General features: G+C 38.1%; 1 protein-coding gene across 1 annotated transcript in view; it reads right to left on the minus strand.

The window, feature by feature from the left end:
- LONP2 (lon peptidase 2, peroxisomal) overlaps positions 1 to 20,494 on the minus strand; it is a 95,881-nt gene that overhangs the window by 14,318 nt on the left and 61,069 nt on the right. Inside the window, exon 11 of the mRNA XM_061174273.1 lies at positions 18,976 to 19,109. Coding sequence (XP_061030256.1) covers positions 18,976 to 19,109 — 134 coding nt within the window. The remainder of the gene's footprint in view (positions 1 to 18,975; positions 19,110 to 20,494) is intronic.

Genomic DNA, 20,494 nt, shown 5'->3' on the forward strand with positions numbered 1-20,494 from the left:
TGCAAAGTGTAATACACACACTGTATCCTAAGTGTGGGTCTTGAGTTATACATAATCTCATAGTCATACCTCTGTAATGTCACTTGATCTTTCAAAGTTTGGCTCAACCAGATTCTAGGAAGTCTTCCCTGATCTTTCCAACTTCTTACAGCACTTACTTATCTGTTTCACTAAACTGAGCAATTCCTGGGTTACTCAGTCGCGTGTAGGAGATCTTCTGTCTGCTGCTCTGTTTGCAGCAACGTCAGTGACCAAGGGTGGGGAGGCACTTAAACCATCAGTTTAGCTACACGTAGATCTCAGAGCGGAACAGAAAGTAGGTGTCATTGCTTAATTAAAATTAATGCACAGAAAAAAAAAGCACTACTGTCTAAGGTTACCGTACACTAAAAATGAAGGGCTCTGAAACTCTAGCCGATGCATAGAAGAGGCTGTGACTTTCTTTAGCCTGTTGTGTTTTGTGACGGGCTTTTCTGAGATCTAATTACTGTTGCCAGCCTGGAATTCACTATCACAGGAGGAAGTAAAGCTGGATGGGTGAAAGCCAATCCACAATTATGTAACCACTGCTTTGGGATATCCCATCCCTTTCCAAGTGGAGGAGTGAATTCAGTGCTTTGAGTCCTGAGGGGCTGGGGGTGTGGAGAGCTACTTCTAATGCATCTAGACCTTACAATGCAAAAGATGGCCATTTACTCCAGGCTCTAGGCACAGCAGATGGGTGATGAAAAATGCAATAAACTTAGAACTAATCTGTGCTTCAAAATGTTCCATCATGGAGCACAAGCCTAGAGAACTAAAGCTCATGTCAAGAAAATGGTGCCAGCTAATCAGGAAAGACGGGCTGGCACTGGATTTTAAGAACCATCCACTGCACCTTGGGTAACGCAAAGCGAGAGTAAGAGAATCCTGGATTTTCAGAGAATACACGCTCTGCTTCCTCATTAAACATCATCTCGCCAACATGCCATTCAAGGAATGAGGCCCAGGTTAGAGCTGAACCCTGAGTCCTCGCACAAGCTTTAAGTACTCAGCTCTAGTGCCACGTTCTCCCTAGTCAGAAGGGATCGGCACCAAGAGAAGATAGTGGCAGAGTCCCTGGGCCTCATTACGGGCCTTGCCCCAGATCATAACATTCACGCCAGGTGGACTTTTTAAGGCAAGGCAAACAACAACAATAAAACAAAGTTCAACCTCCCTATAGGACATGGACCCTGTCCCACAAATCCTTCCTGTTGGAACTGCACAGTTAACTTTCTTCTTCTATGCCCTTATCTTGGGCTAAAACAGTGGTTCTTAACAAATGGGTAATAGTCACATGAAAAAATGATTATTTCACCAAGAAGCAAAGAAGTTTAAATTATAAAAACAAGATAGATTTTCTGGTTACAAAATTAAAGTAACCAGTAAAGAAGTTTAAGAAATGACAAAGATCAATGGAAAAGAGAGTGGAGAGATCTTCTCAAATACTATTGCTTATGAAAATATAAATTGATTCAATCTTTCTGGAAAGCCATTTGTCAATATATTGAAAGTCTCCTAAATATTCATAATCTCACACCCAGTGAGTCTATTGGGTTGGCCAAAAAGTTCCTTCGGCTTTTAAGTAAAAATAAAAGACACATTCTTCATTTTCACCAAGAACTTTATTAAACGACGTGTTCACCGTTTTGTTCCACTACCTTCCGCCATTTTTCAGGCAACATCATAATTCCATCTTCCCAAAACATTTTATCTTTTTGAGCAAAGAACTGTTCCAGGTGCCTTTTACAGTCTTCCAGGGAATTGAAGTTTTTTCCACTAAGAGGATTTTGTAAAGACTGAAATAAATGGAAATCCGAAGGTCAACGTCTGGTGAATATGGCAGATGAATCAGAACTTCCCAGCCAAGCTGTAACAGTTTTTGCCTGGTCGTGAAAGAAACATGTGGTCTTGTGTTATCCTGATGCAAGATTATGCATTTTCTGTTGACTAATTCCAGACACTTTTCTTCAAGTGCTGCTTTCAGTTGGTCTAACTGGGAGCAGTACTTGTTGGAATTAATCTTTTGGTTTTCTGGAAGGAGCTCATAATAGAGGACTCCCTTCCAATCCCACCATATACACAGCATCACCTTCTTTGAAGACTGGTCGTGGTGTGGTTGGTGGTGGCTCATTTCACTTGCCCCACGGTCTCTTCCATTCCACATTATTGTACAGTATCCACTTTTCATTACCCATCACAATTTGTTTTAAAAATGGAACTTTTCATTACGTTTAAGTAGAGAATCGCATGAGGAAATATGGTCGAGAAGGTTTTTTTCGCTTAACTTATGTGGAACCCAAACATCAAAGCAATTAACATAACCAAGCTGGTGCAAATGATTTTCAACGCTTGATTTGGATATTTTGAGTATGTCGGCTACCTCTCGCGTGGTATAACATTGATTGTTCTCAAATTAATGTCTCGATTTCATCGCTATCAACTTCAACTGGTCTACCTGACCACGGAGCATCGTCCAGCGAGAAATCTCCAGCACGAAACTTCACAAACCACTTTTGACAAGTTTGATCAGTCACAGCACCTTCTCCATACACTGCACAAATCTTTTTTTGCATTTCAGTTGCGTTTTTACCTTTCTTGAAATAATAAAGCATAATGTGCCAAAAATGTTGCTTGTCTTCTTCCATTTTCAATATTAAAATGGCTACACAAAAATTCACCAGTTTTGATAAGCTTTTTAAAAAAATGCACGCTGATATGACAGCTGTCACAATACAATCTAACAAAATTGTTTTGAATGAAGTTAAAGACAACTCAGCGCTACTAAAAGCATCTTACAGAAAACACCAAATGAACTTTTTGGCCAATCCAATATTTTGAAGGAACCTATCCTTAAGGGCATAACCAAAAGTTTAGACAAATGTTTAGACCACAAATATACTCACTGCAGCACTATCTGTAACAGCAAAAATTAGATCCATTACAAATACGCAACATTAGGAACATGGTTATGTAAACTGTGGTACAGCCACACATCTAATAAAATACTATACGGTCACTAAAACTGTTTCCTAAGTGTTTTTTAAGTGATGCGAGAAAATCCTTTTGAAACAACATCAAACGGAGGAAAGGGGGGGAGTATAAAATTTCATGTGCCATGATTTTTACTAATATAACATGATATAAATGTATATGAGAATGAATGAAATGATATAGTCCAAAATTTTAACATAAGCTATTCCCTAAGTTATGAGGTTAAGATTACATGATGAGATAGTCAATAAATAATAGTCTCCAATCCTGGCTCTGGCTTCCTGATTGGCCTTGACAAAAGTTACTTTATCTCTTTGTATCTGGTTTTCCAATCCGTAAAATCATAATAATTATAGGAACCCTCCGAGTTGCTGGGAGAATTTGATAATGCTGAAAGCCTTACTATGCATAAATGAGGAAATGAATTATATAGTTAGAGTAGTATTTAATACAGACTTCTAAGACTCACATGTCTTACTCCATAGCCCCTTTCACTAGAAGAAAACGAAATGCTCTCTGCACCCCAATCCCACCCAGGGCTCCACAGACAGGGCTTTGACTACAAACACACGACTGCTGGGAATCACATAAATTAAATACATTTAAGAAAAAGAAAAAGATACCAAGGCTCAAGACTCTGCCCCATGTTTCTCAACGGTATTATCAGCCTGTTCTGAGTCTAATTCAGGACACAGCCAGGGTGGTCAGGGCATAGCCAAGGAGCTTAACGGCATGAATGTAGCAGATAAGCACCAGAGGCAGAACCTACAAGGCACTCGCTCTGCCAGCAGGACAAATGTGGACCTTGGCAAAGCAGGGGTGAAACTCGGGGGTACTCCCCAAGGGCCAAACCAGGCTCCACAGCTGATGTCGCCACAGCTATGACAAAAGGATATTCTATAGCTACAAACTCCTCAGGGGAAGGGTCTGGCTTTCCCAAAGCAGCTGTCACGAGGACATGATCACGTGATCTTTTCCAGCCACTTTTCCTCCATCAGAGGAACATGATTTACATGAAAGCAGGCCCAAGAGCCAAAGAATCACTGTGGGAAGCGGGGAGAAAGGAAGATCCTAAGAAGGGAGGACAGGAGGAAGGACAGAGGGGTGTAATACCTCAGGAAACTCCAGTAGCTTACTTGTTTAAAAAAAAGTTTCTTACCTTTTGAACAAATCTTGCAGCAAATGGTGTCTTTGGGCAGGTGATCCAACCAAGGGAAAGTAGCAGAGGCCAGGAACAGGGTACTGACACCAAACAACTATTCCGCAGAATGTGGCAGAAACGAAAATCTCCCCAACCACAAACAGCCCCAGGTTATCTATAATCATCTTGACTCAGGACAGAACTTTTTAGGTATCACTTATTATCCTCTATATTCTGCTTAACTTGAAGCATATGCTACACTCTCTAGACCACTCTCATGAGTTCAAAAGCTACATTTCGTGGTACTGCCATAAAAGGAACCCCTTCTTCTAGATCATTAAAGACGTGTGCATCTTCACGAATAACACTTTCTTTTTTAACTCCTTCGGGGTAGGTTTGGAGGAGAAGATAGGGTGTACAATGCTGTTAACTGCAGCCAGCAATCGAATAACAGGGCCCAGAAACAGGGGGTTAATTCTCCAAAGGAACAAATGTCAATACTACCTGTTCCTGTCATACTAATACAATGTCCCTGAGAACACCTCAGATCTCATTCTGAGGCTTAGCAGAATTCAGGAAACATCAGAAATTCAAGAATAGGATGGAACCATGATATATAAAAACATAAGAGCTAGGCAGAAAGTAAGAAATCTGGTCCAATCTTTCGTTTTATACTCAAGGAAACTTGAGACCCAGGAAGGTGAAGCAAATCGCTTGACATCCACAGCAAATCACAGACAGTCTCAGGGTTCTGGACACCCGGCTAAGGGGACGTTTTGTCCCACCTAAAGTCCAGTCTAGAAAAGCTGCCTGTAGCTCAGGAGTTCCTTGACAAGGCAGCCGGGTGGTAAATTTAGAGATTAGATTATTTTTTTCCTGACTGAAAATAATCAACACATCTGGCATTATATACACGGATTCCCTTCTATGACTGTTGTCAGAAAACTGTGAAAGACTTGGAAATGAGCAAAACATAGATTACTGGGTATGCTGTCCAGTGTGCCCTCCCAGGCTGTCTGTGTCTCAGTGCCTTTCAGCTATTTTCCTGTAAGTTGTAGGAAACTAATAGTAATACAAGTGATTCTTGTCCATAGAAATGAAAATGAATTTTGTCCTCTCCCTTTACCAAGAAGCTGGTTTTGCAAATTAATTTCAGCATTCCGGATTGCCTATATAGATGTCTGCTTTCTGAATTCTCCATGGAACCAGATCTTACTGGTTCTCTAATTAATTAATGAGTTCATTAAAATCTTTAACACATGTTCATTTTATACCTGTATAGTAGTGATGATTTTGCCATTAAAAATTATTATCCTTTAATACTGAACAAAACCAACTGTTTCTAAAAAGTGACAAATTCTCCCAGTAGCCAACTCTTAACCACTAAGAGTAGCTGAAATGTTTCGATTAAAACGCTTTAGGGCCTCAGACAGATATACCAAATTGCTTTAGATACAAAAGCATGAAACTTCCCGTTTTCAGTATTCCTGATTTTGGGTAGATCCTCAGAAATATCCAGGTGAGGTACAACTGATGCTCCTTATTTCCAAGAGGCCTTGGAGTCAGATAGCCTGGGTTTGTGGTCCATTTCTTACAAGCTTGTATGATTTGGGGAAATTTCCTTAACCTCTTTTTTTTCTTTGGTAACTCTTTTTATTATGGTAAAATAGATATAACATAATATTGATCATTTTAGCCATTTGAATTGAACAATTCGGTGGCATTAAATACATTCACAATGTTGTTGTAACCTTCACCGCTATCTATACCCGAAACTTTTTTTTTTTTTTTAATTTATTTATTTATTTATTTTTGGCTGTGTTGGGTCTTCGTTTCTGTGTGAGGGCTTTCTCTAGTTGCGGCGAGCAGGGGCCACTCTTCATCGCGGTGCGCGGGCCTCTCACTGTCGTGGCCTCTCTTGTTGCGGAGCACAGGCTCCAGACGCGCAGGCTCAGTAGTTGTGGCTCACAGGCCCAGTTGCTCCGCGGCATGTGGGATCCTCCCAGACCAGGGCTCAAACCCGTGTCCCCTGCATTGGCAGGCAGATTCTCAACCACTGCGCCATCAGGGAAGCCCCCGAAACTTTTTTTAATCATCTCAGTATAAACTCTGAACCCATTAAATAATAACTTCCCATTCTCTCACCCCCACAGCCCCTGGTAACCTCTATTTCACTTTTATGTCTCAATGAATTTGCCTATTCTAGCTACCTCATATTAAGTGGAATTATATAATATTTGTCCTTCAGTGTCTGGCTTGTTTCACTTAAGCATAATGTTTTCTAAGTCCAGCCATGTTGTGGTATATATATCAAAATTTTATTCCTTTTTATGGTTGAATAATATTCCACTGTATGCAGACACCACAGTTCGTTTATCCATTCATCTTTTGATGGACACTTTGGTTGTTTCCATCTTTTGGCTACTGTGAATAATGCTGCCATGAACACTGCTATTGTTTGAGTTCCTGCTTTGAACTCTTTTGGATACATACCTAGAAGTAGAATTGCTTGGTTACATGGTAGTTCTACATTTAAGTTTTTGAAGAACTGATGGACTATTTTCCACAGCAGCTGCACCATTTTACACACCCACCAGCAATGCACGAGGGTTTCAATTTCTCCACATCTTCACCAATGCGAGGCTTTTTATTTTCCACTTTATTTTATTACAGCCATCATACTAGGTGTGAAGTAATATCTCATTGCAGTTTTCATTTGCATTTATCTAATGACTAACAATGGTAAGCATCCTTCCATGTGCTTATGGGCCATTTGTCCATCTTCTTTGGAACAAGTGTCCATTCAAGTCCTTTAGTTTTGAACTGGGTTGTTTTTTGTTGGTTGAGTTATAGGAGTTCTTTATACATTCTGGATATCAACCTCTTATCAGACATTTGATTTGCAAGTATTTCCTCCTATTCTATAGGTTGTTTTTTCTTACTTTCTTGACTGTGTCTTTTGATGCACTAAAGTTTTTAATTTTGATGAAGTCCAATTTATCTATTTTTTCTTTTGTTACCTGTGCTTTTGGTGTCATATTCATGAAGCCATTGCCAAATCTAATGTCATGAAGATTTTCCCCAAATCTTTTATGCCAGGAGTTTTATAATTTTAGCTCTTACGTTTAGGTCATTGATCAATTTTTAGTTAACTTTGTTTTGGTATATATAATAAGGTAAAAGTCCAAATTCATCCTTTTGCATGTGAATATCCAGTTTTCCCAGCAATCATTTGTTGAAAAGACTTTCCTTTCCCCACTGGTCTAGGCATCCTTATTAAAAATCAACTGACCATATATGTGACCCTTTATTTCTGTGCCCTCTATTCTATCCCATTGGTCTATATGTCTGTCCTCATGCCAGTATCATACCAGCTAATTACTGTAGCTTTGTAGAAAGTTCAAACTCGGGACATGTGAGTCCTCCATTTTGTTCTTCTTTTTTAAGATTGTTTTGGCTATTTGGAGCCCACTGCAATTCCACATGAATTTGAGGATCGGCTTTTCCATTTCTCTGAAAAAGGATATTGAAGTTTTGGAAGAGACTGCATTGAATCTGTAGATCTTAACAATGTTAAGTCTTCCTATCCATGAACACAGGATATCCTTCCATTTACTTAGATCTTTAAAAATTTGTTTCCAGCAGTGTTTTGTAGTTTTCAGCACACAAGTCTTTCACCTCCTTGGTGAGATTTATTCTTAAGTATTTAAGTCTTTTAGATGTTCATTGTAAATGGAACTTCCTTCTTAATTTCATTTTCGGACTGTTCATTTCCCTAATCTCTTTAAGCTCCATTTCCTCATCTGAAAAGAGAGAAATGGTACCTACACTTCAAATAGTTGTTATAGGGATAATGGATATAGGATATATAGGAATAATGAAAGCATAGTATAGCTACTGAGATTAGACTTGGAGCTGTTCGGCCTAGATTAAAATCTTGACTGACATTTACAAGCTGTGAACCTTGGGGAAGTTACTGAATCTCCTGTGCCTTAGTTTTCTCATCTGTAAAATGGGCCTAAAAACAATACTTATCTTACAGGGTCATTAAAGGATTAAATGCGTAAATATATGTAAAATGCTTAGGACAGAGTCTAGCAAATAGTAGGAACTTTATAAATGACAATTAGCCTTCCTGCCTGGATTATCACGTAGCCTTCTAATTTGGTTTCTCTACCTAGTTTCCTACTATCCCTTTTATTCACTACTTGTAAATGAATCTTTCTTAATCACTACTCTAATTACATCATTTCCAGACTTAAAATCTTTACTAGTTTCTCATTACAAATTAAGCAAATTCTTAACTTCTAAGAGGTGCATCCAAGATCTACCACCATATAGTGTCAAATTACCTTTCTAATCTTAGTTCCCACTGGAATCCCTTTTAAACTGAAGGCGTAACCACCACCCAGGACTCGACTAACATTTATGGAGCAAAATCTTGGGTAAGAAACTGCACCCTAGATTCCCTATTTGTAAAATGTCAGACTAGATGAACTCTAATCTTACCATACCAATTCATCACAGTGCCTTATACAATACAGGTATTGAATTATGGTCTGCTGAATTAAGTTGAATTTGGCTACTGCATTTTTTTTTTCATTTTATTGGAGTATAGTTGATTTACAATGTTGTATTAGTTTTAGGTATACAGCATAGTGACTGGCTATTGCATTCTTAAATCTTAATAACATCTATGGACAAATGACGAATCACCAAAACACTTAACCATTACTTTGATTTGCCAAGAAACTACCAGGTCTTTAATACTGGCTTTGTCAAGTAAATATAAAGATGTTTAATAACTGAAAATTAAATATGTGACAAAATTATTACCGAATGATTAAAATTTTTTCTTGAAAGCTGAATCCAATCACACTGGGCTCCTGCATCTTGAAGAAGCAGCAAAATGAAACTTACAGATTGGCTGAACTATATCTGTGTGCAGGGCGTAGGACATGTATTACTAGGTATATTAACAGGTAGTTGGCAGAGAGGTCGTGTATGAACCAATGAATGGGAATACTGTTTACATCTCAATTCCTTAGCATACATGGGTATGTAAACATGGATCCAGACCCCATTTAGGCATGAAGAGAGATTTGTATGGCTGCAGTTATAAAACTACTTTTAAAAAAAAAAAACCAAGTCTACTTTACAAATTTAGATGAGATGCTGAGATTATAAGTGGCTTTGTTATTTCTTACAAGATAATAGATGTGCCTCAAAGCTAAATTGACCATAGATAAAAAGCATTTGAGAGCCTTCTCTTAGGAAGGCAGAAAGGGGAAAACAAAATATCTAAAAACAAATCAGAAAAACCTGAATATTTTCAACTATATAGTTTGTCTGTCAGTTTCAGGTTAATCTTTTCCAAAAAACCATCCTCCCAGCCAGAGGAAGTGTGCTACACGCAACTGAGATTCAAGTTACTGACCCTGGCTGCCAAAGCATTTGTGCCTGCATATTTTCAATCTGTTTTTCTTTCTTTCTTTCTTTCTTTTTTTTTTTAAAGGAACTAGTCGTAATGGGGAAATCTGTGGATCAAATGCCCAGAAAAACCTTCATGCTAGCAATAAAATATTTTAAGTCCTTTCTGCCAATATTTTCTTCATTATTTTGGGGACGATAATACAACCTTAACATTACCAAATACATTTTCTTTCAAGTTTACCTACTAAACATTTCTACATAATAACTGTTGAGATATAGATGGGCATTAGGATTGTGAACCATTTCTCAATTTTAGTAACAGTTATCTATTCATAAAAATAAAGAACATCAAAAAAGGTATCTGGAAAACATTTTTTTTCCATCTATTTACCTATTCAAATCAATTCTGAGATGTAAATAAATGACCATTTTATCTCGATTTACTAAAAGCAATTTTTAAAAGCTACAATATTTATAATAAATAAAATGAAGCTTTCAATGATCAAGTCAATGCCTCTACAGCACTTTAAAAACCAGCATTTATCCCACATCTAAAAATTATTTGTTTATATATCTACCTCCCCCAGTGGACTACATACTTGTTAGAAGTTCTCTTTCATCTCCTTCCCAGAATCCAGTCTAGAACCCGGCATACCATAAGTATTCAGTGACTGTTAGCTGACTCACTTACTGAATAAATCAGTATTATACAAAGGTCCACGACATAGGACCCTAACTTTAAACAAGACAAGAGAGCTTGTACCGTCTCCCAGGGTTTTTTTTTGCATTAATAAATCTCATTTCCTGTGTTAGAGATTCAGAAAATAGTCTTGGAGAATTACTTGGATTAGCAGTTAAGATGCAGACACCATCTGTAGTATTCTTTTTTTTTTTGTAGTATTTTTAAAAAGTATTGTTTTTTACTATCTTGTAACTTAAGGCTGGTTTTGATAATATATGTCAATGATACCCAAAGGCCATTGTATCTTCCTATATGATTCATTAAATGGAACAATGACTTTTTAATTTTTAGACAATATTTGATTTTCCTGTTTCCAAATAGAGTTTAAATAACAAACGTTTGTCTCCTATCATACGTAAGTAGGATTTTTCCTTTATTACAGCTTCCTTCCACTCTACATAGGCAAACAAATCTCTTAAACCAGGCCAGTATTGAAGAGGGAACAATCAGTAAATCAGCATAAATGTCAGAACAGAGTATCTTCATGATACTGGCAGTATATACCAATATAACACTTTCATCTCAAATTTGAACACCACTTGATTTTAGATGTTTGGACACAACATGCTGCCTAATATCCCTACAAATGCAAAGGACTTAGCATAGAAAGTCTTAAGCTAAATTTAATTAGATCTTGGTTTGCAAAATCCAATTAGCTGTAACAGAACCCTACAAACCCCCAAAGCTTTAGGATCAGCAAGCCAGGTAGGTGCCCTGGTACTAAAACTCTCTCTGAAGTCCATATTCCTTAACAGTTAACCTTAGTTGTTCCTTTGACTATTAGAAAATTTTATTTGTCCCGAGTCACTAATACAATCAAAGGAAAGATTAAGCATGAACAGATGAAGCAAGACTTTAAATACTAAAAATGCAAAAATGAATCAAAACTTCTTAGCCCTATCTGTGCAACCTGGGTCTTTAATAAGAAATCAGCTTAAGTTTGATGGATGGATACTCAACAGCACAAACTTAAATGCTGGCTTAGAAAAATCCTTCTGATAATAAAGCGTCTTAGATTGTGATGACTATTGAACTGCTACAGCTTTTTAAATCAGTAAATTCTGTAAGGATGTGCAGAAATTCTCAAAGTCGTTGCTTAAAGATTAGGAAAATGTAGGCCAATTTAAATTTGGCCCCCATAATAACACTAAAACTGTGGCTCGTCACACTGTATTCAAAGACCTCAACATCAGATGTAGGCGTTTCTTCAGAAACTAAAAATCTGACCTCTGAGTATTATTATAACAATCTAAAATAAACAGCCCAAGCATCTGGTCTGTGGTTTTTGGGTTCAGAGGCAAACACACAAATTACTCTCTCTTTTTTGTTCTAACTCTAGCCAGAAAGGAAGATATGGGATTTAGGTTAAAATGTTTGAGGATTTTTATATGTAACTGGAACCAAGTAATAAGAAACGACTCAATTATCCTCACTTTATTAAAAACAGCTAACAAAGTTTTTATGTCCCCAAACAAAACAAACAAGAACAATATCAACAAAATCCACATTAAAAGCTGACAAGTAAAGGTTGCATCCGTTGTTACTAAAGAATCATTCATTTGCTTGTGGGTCTTATTAAGCTTTTCTCCCCTGAAGGCCCACCCAACACAGTTATACAGCTATTCTTAACTGTTCCTGCAGCACAGAAATTTCCACTCTCTATTAACAACCCAAACCACAGGTCTTCTTTAAAACTCTAAACAAACTATTTCAATCTTCAGGAACGGGGGTTGTATTAATAGAAATGAAATGTATAATAACCTTCTTTAAAATAAGTAAAAATAAAAAAATCTGTGAGAGCCAGCCTTCAAGATGGTCCCCAATGATCCCTACTCCCATGGAGTGCCATCTCTCACTGTACCAGGGTTGGTCTGTATGACGAACAGAATGTGGCAGAAGTGAGGATTATAAAAGCCTGCAGCTTCTGTCTTGGGCTCTCTGTTTTTCCCTTTTGCACAGCACACTCTCTGGGGAAGCCAACAGCCGTGTCCTGAGCCTAGGAAGAGGCCTAAGTGGCGAGAACCTCAACATCTGGCCAACATTCAGCAAGGAACCCAGGTTGCTATGCGATATTGTGATTTTAAGAAGTGTTTCTCATCTGTATCTGCCCATCATCCAGGCTCACAGTTCCCAAAGCCTTTAGAATATCCTAAGTGTTGACAGTCATAAAGCTGTCTTTTGTTATGTGATGAGGTGACTTTTAGAAGCACCTAGGATGGGTGCTGGTTGTCGGGAGATTAGAGGGTTGAAACTTTCTGTCCCACCCACTGATACCTGGGGAGGGGGGAAGGGTCTGAGGTTGAATCAGTCGCTGCTGGCCAATGATCTAGTCAATCATGACTAAGTAACAAAGCCTCCATAAAACCCCCAAAGGACAGCTTTTTGGTCCATTTTTGGAGAGCTTCCCTGTGCCAGGGTGCCAGGCTCCAGGCTCCACGAGGACGTGGGCTCCTTTGTTCCGGACCTCACCCTATGTAGCTGATTCGTATCCTTTAATATCCTTTTATAATAAATTGGTAATCTAGTGGGTAAAGCGGGGATCTCCTGAGTTCGGTGACACGTTCTAGCAAATTAAGCCCAAGGAGGGGGTTGTGGGAAACTCCAATTTGAGCCAGTCAGTCCGAAGTACAGGGAATGACCCTGGTGTATGACGTGCCTCTAGTGGAGGGCAGTCTTGTGAGACTGAGCCCTTTGCCTGTGGAATCGGATGCTGTCTCTAGGTAGGTGAGTGTCAGAATTGAGTTGAATTCTTAGACACCCAGCTGGCATCCCAGAATTGCTTGTTGGCGTGGGGAAGCCTCCACATACACGGTGGAATTGGGTGGGCCTCAGAACCCTTTTCAGCTAACAGCGACATCAGTGAGCCTGGAGGCAGATCCGCCCTGAGCTGAACCTCCAGCTGGCTGACAGCTTGACCAGGACCTCACAACTACCCAGCTAAACTGCTCCTGGATCCCTGACCCACAGACACAGTGAGATGATAAACGCTTGCTAACTGATTTACTAAGTTTTGGGGTAATTTGTTACACAGCATTGAATAATGTAAAATCCAAAAGATAAAGGGACAGATCCTGTAACAGTTAGAAGACGGCTCCAAGAAGTCAAAGACAAAAGAATTGAGCAAAAAGTTACACAAAGCTCAGAGGTTACTTCCTGAAAACATTATATATAGTATTTTCCATTAATATAAGAAATTCATGACATTAGACAAGAGAATGGATATGCTTCAGATCTGGCTATGACTAGTAGGAAAAAAAAAAGAGCTGAAAGGATCAAAAACACTTGTTTCTCCTGCAGGAACAGCTTCCTGTTTTGGTTACAAAGGAGTCATGCTTAAAATAACCATCGTAAAGCATGCTGAGGGTCTGAGAAGTCAATGGCAGGAAGCCACAACAAAGAGCCCTGAATGCAGCCCGACAGAAGATGATTCCTCCGTAGAAAAGGACCCAAGAAAGGCTAAGGAAAAAGCTACCCTAGCAAATGAGTGGGATGTAAAGTGAGGAAGGCCCATCAGAATGCGGCTCTCCTCTCAGCATCTGCCCCCCGCCCCGCTCCGGCAATAAGCAGACGGGCAGGATACCCCTCCTCCAGCCGGCATACTCTTGCTGACAGCCAAGAGTGTGGTGACCCAGGAAAATTAAAGCTAATGAAGGAGGAGAATAGTGCTGTAAATTTTGACTATTTTGATGCATTTTTAACTGTGAAGTCTGGAAAGGATACACCAAAAATTAAGGATATTATATCTGCCTGTTTCCACTGTATTAGGTTGATTTCACTGTCCTACATAAGGCAAACATATCAGAGAAACAATACATGTCGAAATGCAACTCAGTCAAACTGGGACCCAGATTGAACTAGAGAAAACTCCTAGAGTTAGATCTGTGGTCTAGCCAGCCCAATGTTTTGTGGCCAGTGGGGGCCCAGGGCATCTATCATGAGAGGATAGGCATGTTTTCACTGACATCAAATCCTAATGCTTGTGACTCATACCACCCAACCACTTAGCCCTTTTTCCAATCTACAGCTTCTGTTTTCTTATGGACTGGGAAGTAGACAGCTAAGTTTATAAAGATGTGTCTGTTAACAGAGTCAAATAGGCAAGGCTCAGTGTTTACTGGGGAATTCTGTGAAGGGACTTACGAATCAAACCAGAATCAAACCAGACAGCTGCTGCGAATCCTACTCCACTAAGATTTTATAATAGTCAATCAAGTCACCCAAAGGTACAAAACAAAGGCTACAGAGACTGGTAATTCTTCATAGGCATTTTTTCTACCTCCTTTGTCTATAGTCACTATTTCTATTCAACATCGTCCTAGAGGTCCCTGCTAGTTCATTAGGAAAGAACCGAAATAAAAGGTATAATGATCAGAAAGGAAAAAGTAAAAACTGACATTATTTGCATTTGTGATAACTGATGGTATATGTAGAAAATCCAAAAGAGTCTACAGTAAGAATTAATAAGTCAATTTGGCAAGTTTGCTGGATACAAGTCAATGTAGTATTCCCATATACTAGCAACCAAAAAAACTAGAAAATTAAAAATTAAAAATTTTATAATGATACACTCACATAACACATACATACAAGGATCAATTAACTAGGGATATATTCAATATCTAAAGAAAAATATGCAAAAGCTCACCACTGAAAACTATTAAAACACTTAAAAACATTTATTAAGACAAATAAATGAAGCTAGTCATGAACTGGAAGACTTGATAATATCAAATCGTCAATTCTCCCCAAACTAATTTACAGATTCAACGCAATCACAATCAAAATATCAGAAGGTGTTATTTATTTATTTACTTATTTATTGGTAGAAATTGACAAGCTGATTCTAAAATTAACACAGATATTTGATGGACCTACAATAGCCAAGGCAATCCTGAAGAAAAACAAACCTGGAGGATTTACACTACCGGGTATCAAGACCAAATGAGATACAGTCATTCTTGAAACCGTGTTTGATGCTGCCACTGGAAATTTCATCCAAAGTACCCACCACCCACTTACCATAAGTCAGCTAGTTTAATTCATTTTTCCTTTAAGTGTTTATCTAAGATCTCCATAACATAACCACATACATATTGCTTTAAGTGACATTTAAAAAGCTTATTCATAATAACATCTAACACACTTCATGAATAACTGTTAAATCTGTTAATTTTGTCTCTTTTTTCCTAAGCAATTTTTCAGGTGACTTCGATGAGAACAGTTAAGAAACTAACATCTTGAGGTACATTAAGTTTAATGTAGCTTCTCCAATGAATACCATATTTTTCAAAAATAATTGAGAGTGCTTCATATTCTGAGAAACTTTATAAGATTGGTTATAAAGTGAATCTTTCTTTGCTGAGGATAATTTTTGAGGAAAAAATCTTACTAGATATTAACTGGGCATATATGGTACATGAGTGATTGAACAAATGGACATATGCCTAACTCTTTAGAGAGAAACATCCAAATCTGCAAAACTGAATACATGGAACATGTGTGTCCTTGGCTAAAGGCAGGCAAAAGCAGAATAAAACTTTAGCCGCAAACTTTCATATTTCAACCCAACTAATATCCCAGAAAGGAAAAGGGCAATTCAGAACACACTAATAACATACAGAAAGGGGCTTCCCTGGTGGCGCAGTGGTTGAGAATCTGCCTGCCAATGCAGGGGACATGGGTTCGAGCCCTGGTCTGGGAAGATCCCACATGCCGTGGAGCGACTAAGCCCGTGAGCCACAACTACTGAGCCTGCGCGTCTGGAGCCTGTGCTCCGCAACGGGAGAGGCCGCGACAGCGAGAGGCCCGCGCACGGCGATGAAGAGTGGCCCCCACTCGCCACAACTGGAGAAAGCCCTCGCACAGAAACGAAGACCCAACACAGCCAAAAATAAATATAAATAAATAAATAAATTAAAAAAAAAACATACAGAAAAACATACGCAGTGCTGCTTTTATGAAATAATTCCCATACTTTATAGGGAAGTGACCGAAACCATAAATATTCCTCCTCTAACACAAATCAATTGGAAATCTCACCCGCCTTTTAAACTCTGTTATTTGTTCTGACAGTTAAGACCCCACAAACACAAAGACAACTGTTCACAGACCAGTACTTCTGGGCCTACTCCAGAAAGTTTGTTCGATAGGCTGAGGTTTCTGCCTGTCTTTAAAGCTTGTGGCCTGAAATTACTTTTCTTCCTGGCAGCAACTCTAGGTCCAGCAATACTTTTAACATTAAAAATAACTCCCTTCCTGCATTACTTGAAATTTCTAAAACAACTTCTATTTTAGACTCTAATTTTATGTAATTCATTTCTTAATGAGAAACTTTCAGTTACTAAGCTAGCTGCATTTGAACTTTGTGGCATGAGAACCCAATAGAGACTTTTTTTTTGTAGAAACTTTTCTTTTGGCTTGGTTGAGGTCATAAACATCAATTCAGGATACCTCATAATTATTTTACTAAAATCTGGAGGAGAGTCACCTACAATAACTCCAGGGTATCTTACAATGTAAGACCCAGCTTGGAGTCCATGTATCTCTAATAAGAACTACAATCAAAATCATCCTCTCAAGAGACAAGTACTTGTCCTAATTATTTATTCATATGGGTGTCCTAGGTAATATCTTAACCACCCAAGTCTGCTTAACTATGTTATCTTTTATGATTTGTTCTGTGAATCATGGATTAAAAAAAAATAACCAAATAAATGTTACCATGAAACACTGGATGTTCTCACACAGTTCACAAGCTGAACAAGTTCTTGAGTATTTCTGGGTTACCTTTAAATAGCTAATGTGGTCACAGACGTTATTAGAAATATGCTAATGGATGTATATAAGCACTGTATAACTATGGAACGCTTCTCTTAACATCAAATCCCTCTGAATGTGTTATTATAAATTCCAAAAAAAACTGTCTAAATCCTAAACACAATTTTCAAAATGTGTTAACTAGGTAAACTCATTTCACTCTCTGCCTTTCTATTACATCACAGACAAGAACAAAAGGACACAGGCTCAGGTGCCAGAGGCCACAGCACGAAGGGAATGTTCTAAGAATAAAAAGGGGAAACTCATGAGGATCTAGCCCTTATATTTAGAAAGGGAAAAAAGAGAAAAATACATTAGTTCTACACTGTCATTGTCAGCTACACCGAGTGACACAATTCTTAATAGGTTATCACTCACCTAGGGTACTTTTTAAAAATTCAGATTTCTGAAAATGGTGGTCTGAACATGTGTTTATCTTTAAACTTCCTCTCCAAATCTTATTAAAATGACAAGAAACAAACAAACAAAAAGGATAAACCCACAAGAACAAAAAGAATAAGAAAGAAGAAAAGAGATGCTGATAACATTTTGGATACACGCAAGTAGATGGGCAAGAAGTAATAAACACTTAGCAGGCTAGAAAATGTGGAAACTTTAATGTCTGTGAGGGCGGGGGTGGGGTGGTTATCCACAAAGGCTCAGGAATTTGAGGCACTCCTGAAAAGATGGGTGAGAAGTGGGACTGAAGACAAAAAGTTTTTTCAGTCTGTGTAAGAAATAATTATGGGTTTAAGATCCCTCTCCCACTCCACATCACAAGGGCCCTACCCCTCCCCAATTCAACAGAAGGTGGGAGGTTCACTCTCTGGAGAAATGAACCAGTGAGGTTCTAGGCACAGTGCGAGCAGGGGTGAAACACATATGAGGAAGAGGAGGATTTGGGAAAGTCTACTCTTTGGATGATACTGCGGTTAAATGTACTGCGCTTAGCAACAGAAGGAAAAGCAGGGAAGATGTTTAACTGCATCTGTTCTACTGAGCTTATCACAAATTATGGTTCTTCAGCTATATTCATCAAACTCCTTTCTAGAAAGAGCTATGGAAATCGTAGAACATCTAATAAATCTCTTTACTATGAAAGAGTAAAGATATTCTCTACTACTCAAGTCATGTGTGTGAAAGCAAATTTTGGCAACTATGCAGCAGCATGGCCTGGGGCAAGAAGTTAAGACATTTTAACTGGGCACCGAAGGAAATGTCCACATGTCATTAACTCGAGGAATAGACTCCTTCCCTTTTTTTCCTTGTCACCACCTCCACAATTATTTTTCAAAGAAAAAATAATTTAAATTACATCTTAAATGTGTACCTCTCAAAGAAAATGTGTGAGAAAAACAAATAATACACATGAAGCTATTCCAGAGAACACAGATCTGCCCTTGCAGTACTTGGACAGCTTGGATTTTTTTTTTCTCTTTTTTCTTTTGTTGTTGTTTTTTTTTTACTGTTGTAGCAACTTTCTATGCTATAAATATTGAATGACTTAACAATCTGGATCAGAAGGAAAAATGAGAACGCCAGAACCCAAACATAAAGTGTACCATCATTACAAAGCTGGAGAAATATATCCCTAAAGCATTAATACTAAGTATTATTCCTGCTAAAACTCTGTATTATTTGTAGAAAAGAATCCTCTTGATAAAATACATCAACCATTAAGTTTTACTTACTCACTGGATGCATTTACCAGTGGAGAAATATGTGCCATTGCTCCAAGGACCACCCCACACTATCCCTCCACATCCAACTTTTTTTGCCATTTACCCCTAGCCACCAAGCCTGTGGGCACCAGATCAAAGTCACAGACCTTGTCCCTCAGCCACATCAGGACGGTCCAACCTGGCCTCTCTGTGCTGTCCCTCTGCCACCTTCACGGCAACAGCGCGGCAAATGGCCCCCAGCTTCCTGTCCAGAGAGCGAACCCCTGCCTCTCTGGTGTACCTGTCATCAAAGAAAAATATTTTATTTTTGGCTAAACACCACCTGTAAAAATAGAAGTCATGTGATTAACAACTATCCTAAAGGAAGTGTACATTTAAAAGTTTATTACAGTTTCTTGAGTACTAACTGCCTCACCTTTAAAAATTCCTCAGTATTCTTATTTCTTAAATATTCAGAGTATTTCCAGCTACAACTTTTCCTTTTACATAGAATATCTTGGACTATTACGCTATACTTAAAAATGAATTATTGGGTCTTCAATTTATAGCACCAAAGTAAATTTAGCAGCACAGAAAGCATGATTTACTCCTTGATGATATGTGTAAGAGCTTTCTTAAAATCTGTCGATTTAAGAAAATTCTGATAAATTTATTATACATGAAGCACTGCTGAAAGAATCAGAAAAATAATTTTTTTTTCCAAACTAAAGCAAAAATAATTTGAGACAGAAATCTAGTCTTTACCTGGAACTGTGCTAATTACCCCTATTTAGTGTCTTTTCATTGTAGAGACTTCTAAAGAAAGAAATATGCTAATGATGCAAGCATTGTGATATAATGGAAAAGGTTCTAAATGTGGTTAAGCAGAGCTGTCTTAAAAAACATATATGTTAGACTCAAATTCCATAAGCCACTTCATAATCCTTTATACAGTACAATCATTTTTGGCCACCCAGCTCTGGATGAGTTTGAATGGACAGCATCAGCTAGAGAATGCAGTTTTATCTGAAAAACTGGATTTGATTAGGCAGTCAGACATATATTCAAGACTCTGGGGAAGCACATTTTTTAAGTTCTGAGAAAAGACAAATAAAATTCTTGGCTAAACACTCTAAAGTAAAAAACTAATTTCAATCAAAGGAATAGGAAGATAAAGGAATAAAGTCCATATTATACAAATGCATGTAATTTCAGTAAGAAAGACAATAGGGAGGCACTTTAAAAATAAACAAACTAACATGTAAAAACAAAAACAAAAACCCAATGTAGCTTCCTAGACAACTATTTGATGAGCTCAGATGAAAGGGTCTGGACAAAAGATGAAAGAGAAGGGCCTGAAGATGCTTACGGAGGGATGGTGTGAACATGCAGAAGTGGTACCAGGAAGTTCAGAATGAACTGGAGCTTGCCAAAAATAATAAGGACATCAACAACAAAAAAATACTTTTTTAGGTGTTTAGAACAATCATGGGCTAGGAACTAATGCAGACAGTATAATATTAACGACTGGAGGAACGTAGACACATCAACTGCTGGTTTGGTTTAGTAATTTTAAACCAAAAAAGGAAGAATCACCAGTGTCAAATAAGAATTGGTTAATGTTTCCTAACCATAACTAGATGATCATGAAGACGCTAATTTTCAGAGGACATAAAACTAACGTAC

This window comes from Eubalaena glacialis, chromosome 18 (assembly GCF_028564815.1).
Source record: "Eubalaena glacialis isolate mEubGla1 chromosome 18, mEubGla1.1.hap2.+ XY, whole genome shotgun sequence".
In the NCBI taxonomy this organism is placed as follows: Eukaryota; Metazoa; Chordata; class Mammalia; order Artiodactyla; family Balaenidae; genus Eubalaena; species Eubalaena glacialis.